The 6,210-nt window shown below is 50.0% G+C and overlaps 1 protein-coding gene across 1 annotated transcript; it reads left to right on the top strand.

Annotated features, from left to right (window-relative positions):
• Positions 1-2,783: 2,783 nt before the first annotated feature.
• LOC115328583 lies at positions 2,784-3,512 on the top strand (the record flags this gene model as incomplete). Its single annotated transcript, XM_040210642.1, has 1 exon — positions 2,784-3,512. A coding segment is annotated over one exon (729 nt), but the record flags the coding sequence as incomplete, so codon positions are not given.
• Positions 3,513-6,210: the final 2,698 nt, after the last annotated feature.

Genomic DNA, 6,210 nt, shown 5'->3' on the forward strand with positions numbered 1-6,210 from the left:
AACGTCGACGGGGAAGCAAGAAGGACTGTGATCGGGCGTATTGTGGTCTAGGTAATGCGTGAGGACCGGAGTTAAAATTGTTGCTCCTGTCACCTGATGAACGACGTAGTGACTCATCAAATCTGCGTCTTGTTGCCTGGTGCGATGGTCTTTCGTCATCGTACGTGTAGCGAGGTCTCTGGTACCATTGCTTGTCTTTGTCGCTTCGACGTCTGCGGCAGAAGCGGGCAATATGTCCTGTTACTCCACAGTAGAAACATGTCGGTCGACTGTTATATCCTCTCCAAGAACTTTGTTGAGGATAGCGGAAGCGAGAATCCACGAGTCATGCCACTGAAGAAGAAACTGTAGGCTCAGCTTGGGGGGGGGGGGGGGGGGGGGGGGTCGCGTTTCAACTGGTCTTGATAGCACTTGTGCATAAGAAAGCGACGCTTCCGGTTGCGGAGATTGTGGCGGTGAAGTAAGACTAATAGCCTGCCGTAATTCTTCATGGATCATGTCTTGCAGCGGAGCTTGTCTCAATGGAGAGGGCGGAGGCGTAGCAAGGAATTGCCTGAGTTCGTCACGGACAATTTCGCGGATGAGGGAACGCATGCTCTCTTGTGTTGGAGCAAATTGTAGCGGTTCTTAACGCATTTGCACCTGTGGCATTGGAGAATACCCAGCGTAGATAACGCGCTGTTGGCGAGCTTCTTGGGGGTGTTTGAAGCCGTCTACAACAGATCTAACATCCACAGGAAGCTGTGTCAAAAACAACCCGAAGGCTACTTCTGAGATTCCTTTAAGGAGGTGACGAACTCGTTCACCTTCAGTCATCTGGTCGCTTAAACTTCGGCAGAGAGTCAGGACGTCTTCTATATATGACGTGTAAGTTTCGCCCGGTTGTTGAATGCGCGTATTCAGTCGACGCTCCCAAATAGCACCACTATTTTCTGGTCTTCCAAATACCTCTCTTGCACGAGCTGTGAAAGTTTCCCATGATTGCCACTCGTGTTCGTGGTTTAGGAACCATGTTTTTGCTACATCGGTAAAATAAAAAAAAGGATGTTGGCTAGCTTCATCGAACTGTCCCGTCGGTTGTAAGTGCTGACTTTGTAGTAGATGCCGAGCCATTCGTTAATGTCTTCCTCGCCAAGGCCGGTAAAAACTTGCGGCTCCCGTTGGCGCAATGAGAGATGCCAGATGGGCTCAGGAGTTGAAGAAAGGGACCCTGTCTGACCTTCAGTGGGTGGCTGCGAAGTGGAAGCAGCATGCTGTCCCAAGGCCTCTGTTGGCGGTGTGGCGTTGGCTGCCATGACAGTCATCCGAACGCCGCTGCGTAGCTCCATTTACCCCGTACATACACCAAGTTGTGAGGAGGTTTATGAGGTATCTCAAGCCTGCTCCGAAAACGTCCCAGGAGAACCGGCCGCTGGGCAGAATGTCCGATTCAACCCTGAGCTCAAGCGGGTCTCGCTCGTCACGATCCACGAGCTCTTTCTTGCTCACGCGTCCGCAGTCAGCTTACCGAAGTTGGCGCACATTCTCAGTTTATAGGTTCGCGTCGCTGCTTACAATATACAGGTGTATATATATGTATATATATATATATATATAAGGGTGTGTCACAAAACGCAGGCCGAATCGCTCCTGCGAAAACTACTCATCGCAACGAAAACAGGCTCTTGGCGTTTTGGTCCTGGGCTAGGGCCCCATTTAGGGAAATCACTAAAGTCCGAGATAATTAAGTTGTTAATTATTTTTGCGTGATTAACTTTTTAATATTGTAATTAAGGGCATGATTTAAATTAGAAAATTGCACAGCGTCATCGCAAAACACTGAATCAAAAGATTGCGGAACGATAGAAGGTACGCGAAGCATTTTACGGCTTTCTGGAAAACCGCACAAAATCGACGGGTGTTTTAGTTTCGATTTGCTATCGGAGCGCATCTCAGCCCCGGTGGCACCGCGCTCCGTGGAAAGATAGTGAAACCAACCTCTGCTGCGCTGTCATCACGCGCCGCAGCAGATGCTGGTTGCACTATCTCTCCACGGGGCGCGGTGCAGCCCGTCCCGATGGAGGAGTGGTTCCCTAGATATCTTGGAAGACGGGCCCTTTCCGATATTTGCAAGCTGAGATGACGTGCCACGTCACTGCCGCAATTCGGAACTAGCGCGGGCCTTAAATCAGCAACGGTTGTCGTCTAGCCAATTAAGCGAATTCGAAACTAAGAGTACACAGAGAGCTGGTCAAAAATTGAGTCCGCCGAAACCAGTGGCTGGGATGGTCGAATCCATTCTGTTGCCGGCGCTCGCAGCGATCGGTCGATAGGATGGCGAACTCCGACGGAGCGATGATAATGGCCGTTGCCGGCCGCGGTATCTCGTCTGCTGATGATTAGAAGATACTTCTGCCTTCTCTGCCTTCTGAAGCAGCCACTGTGAACTCTGTTTTTCTACACGGCGACGTAACCGGCCGTCCGTACCGAATTGAGGACTTTCGAGAAGAACTGCAACGACTGCAAATCCTCGGCGATGTGGCGCCTTTTGGCGCCTATCAAATGAATCACGTGTGGCTCGTCACCTTACACTCTGCGTCAACGAGGAACCGGCTGCTCGCCGCCAAGGAACTGACGTCAAATGCAAGCGATGTATCTTCATAGACCCGAAGAACTCGGAAACCTGTCTGAAACTTCACTGGTTACCTTATCACGTCCCTGACGACACAGCTCGACGAGCACTTGATCCATATGGCAAAGTACACGAAGTAATCCGTGAGACGTGGAGAGCCCAAGGTTTTCAAAGAGTCCAGTCAACAACAAGGCTCGTTCGGATCACTCTGAAGGAGGGCGTCAGTAAAGAGAGCGTCCCTCATCAACTGCGCTTCTTCGGCGGCTCTGCACTCGTCCTAATGCCCGGACGAGCCCCGCTCTGCCTCCGGTGTAAGAAGACCGGCCACATCCGAAAGGACTGCCGCGTCCCCCGTTGTGACGATTGCCACCGTTACGGCCACACAAGAGAAACCTGCGTCAAATCTTACGCAGTGGCAACGGCCGGACCACTTCCGGACGAGAACACCGACCTTATTATGGACGAGGCAGAAGCCGAGCTAGCTGCCAGTGCGAACGCCTCCGTAAGGACGCTTCCTGCGGCCCCGAGGATTGCCGAAACGCCGACGTCTGGAACCAGGGAACCTTCTCCACAGGTCGAGCTCCCCTCGGACGCTCCCTCTGGGGAATCACAGCGAGGCGGCATGGAGGCGCCTGTTACAACGCCTGGGGAAGAGTCGCAACTTACAGCCAAGGTACCAGAACCAGATGGTGGGTTCTCGGACAGCGAAATGCGGGACGAAGCCATGGTAGCGGGAGCCGCTACATCAACCAAGCGACCGCATAAGCAAGACCGAAGCGCTAGGGCAGAGGACGGTATGCCGACCCAACAGCGTTCGAAACTGGTCACGCCGGGTCGCGGACGGCGCAAGCCGCTCACGCTCCATGCGGCTCTGGACAACCGCCTCGAGACGGACTCTTAGCGCGGAACCTGGCACGAACCTTCTACCGCGGCTCGTAGTGAATGCTTCTCCTTGCTAGTTCGAGCGCGTTAGTATAGGGTTTTAGGTTTCCTGCCTCTTTCTTAACTAACAGATTAAAAAACGGTTTAATGTATTAACCCTAAACTGCATCAGCCTAATTCTGTGGAAGAGAAAACAATGGGTACTCAACGAACTACTGAAAAGAAATGCCGATATAGTGTTCTTACAGGAGACGAAGCTCGCCTCCGATTTACAGGTACAAGAAATGGCCTTGTTTTTTGAGAGACACTTCAGTCTTTTCCATTCAAACGCTGTCGCGCACAGCGGGGGAGCCGCTCTTTTCATTCGAAAAGATAAAGCTTTCACGCTACTTCCCGAGTGGGAAAGTGATAAGAGTGGAACGTTCTGTGCAGTAGATATGCTGTTTCACGGTGATATCTTTAAACTTGTTTGTGTGCACGCACCAAATGCGCCAGCCGACCGCAAATCGTTTTTTATCAATTTACGGGAATACTTAGACACGCCTGCAAAGACGACACTGGCGGGAGATTTCAATTGTGTTTTAAAGGCACGAGATTGCTCCAACGGGCTGAAATCAGACTCCAGTGTCGTAGAGTTGAATAAACTACTGCGAGATTTTGATCTTCAAGATGTGACAGAGGTGGTGGCAGCACCGGGTCTAGAATATACCCATTGGCAGGGCACTTGTCACGCCCGTCTCGATCAGGTGTACGCTTCAAGTGAATGCGTGGCGACTGCTGACGCATACTCGGTTACCCCTGTTGCGTTCTCCGACCACGCAGTCGTTTCGGTCTGTTTAGGAAGAGCCAAGCGTAAAGAAAAAAGAGCCTCGCGCTGGAGCTCCTGGAAAATGAATGAGAGCCTTTTAGAGGATGTGACTTTAATTAAACAAATAAAGGACGTCATCCGGAATACAAGCGAAGTAGGCGCGGTAGATGCCGTCAGCTGGGAATTGCTCAAAGAAGAGGTAAAGCTAATTACTTTCCGGTTCAGTCAAGAAAAGGCTGCTCGAGCGCGAGCAGAGAAACGCTCCCTAGAAAATACTCTGCGAATCTTAGTTCGTGAAGAAAACCCTAATCCCGGAGTATTCGCGGAAGATATTCGCGAATGCAAATTGAGGCTGCTCCCGCATTTAGAGGAAAAGTTCCAGGGAGCGATGGTGCGATGTAGGCTGCAAGCGCTACAGCTCGAGGAAAAACCGGTTAAAATCTTCAAAACTAAAGAACGTTTGCACGTACGCCGCAACCAAATAACATCGCTACGGACTGGAGATGAGATTGTGTCGGAGCAACAGCGAACAGAGAAAGAATTGGTCGCCACGTTCACAAAACTGCTGGGAGGGCAAAAATATGCAAACGGGACCTGTTTCGTGGGATTCTTGGAAGTTATGCCTGAAATTCCTTCAGAGATCTCGGAGAGAATAAGCAGTGAAATGACGGAAAAAGAAATTGAAGATGCAATTAAAGATCTTAAAGTCAGGAAGTCACCGGGAATTGACGGCCTAGGATCACTGTTTTATAAAAAGTTGACGAATCTGGTAGTAGCGCTGCTTCGAGCCGTCTATCAAGACATTTTAAAACGCAATTTGCTGCCTCCGTCGATGCGACAAGCATTGAGTGTACTTATCCCAAAGAAAAGCACTGCCTCCAGTGTCATGAGTGTAGACAACCTGAGACCAATCAGTCTACTGACCACTGACTACAAAATTCTGGCGAAAATTCTTACCAAACGTCTGGAGGTTGGATTAAGCGGCATCGTAGGAGAGCACTAGCCCTATGGATTTAAAGGCAGATCCATCACTACAAACGCGCACACAATGAGAATCATATGTGAGACAGCAGAGGCGGAACAGTGCCCAATCGGAGTGCTGCAAGTAGACCTCAGCAAAGCGTTTGACAGAGTGTCACACTCCTTTGTTTTTGCGCTTCTTGAACGATGCCGCCTAGGAGAAACGTTAACGAAGTGGGAACGCGACAGAACAGCACACGACAAAACAGCACGCGACAAAACAGCACGGTCAAAACAGCACGCGTCAAAAGAGCACAGCGTCACAACAGCACGGCGACAAAACAGCACGCGTCAAAATAGCACGCGACAAAACAGCACGGCGTCAAAACGGCACAGCGACAGAAGAGCACGTGCCAAAACAGCACGGCGTCAAAACAGCACGCATGTAAAAAGGCTGTAATAGGTAGCGTTTTATGAAAACAAAACAGAGCGTAAAGGAAACGGGTTGGACATTGCGAGGCATTATTTAACAGCTAGTGGAGAAACAATAAAACAAAATGTACGCTGGCGGTGACGGGATCGCACTCAAGTCAGTGTCCCGAGTGCTAGTGCTGTGTGATTGCTAAAAACAAATAAAGTTAGCAGTAATTACTACTACTTAACTACGCTAAACTCTGCATAGACTGGGTAGTTAGAGTTGGCTGCGTTGTCTGGTTCTTTTACTAAGTATCAGAGAAAGAGGAAAAGTTATTCGGAAAAATATATCTATAAGTTCAAGTTATGAACTGCCTGGTTTGTGGCGGTCCGGTGAGGTTCCGTAGTACTCGTTGTTTTGTAATTACCACCTAAGCGTAAAATGTCCCCTCCCCCCCCCCCCCCCCCCAAAAAAAAAAAAGAAAAAAAAAGCAGCAGATGCCTTGATTACAGATGCGTTCATAGAACCGGTAAG

The sequence above is a fragment of the Ixodes scapularis genome, unplaced genomic scaffold (assembly GCF_016920785.2).
Source record: "Ixodes scapularis isolate PalLabHiFi unplaced genomic scaffold, ASM1692078v2 PGA_scaffold0__279_contigs__length_252992795, whole genome shotgun sequence".
NCBI classification, from domain to species: Eukaryota; Metazoa; Arthropoda; class Arachnida; order Ixodida; family Ixodidae; genus Ixodes; species Ixodes scapularis.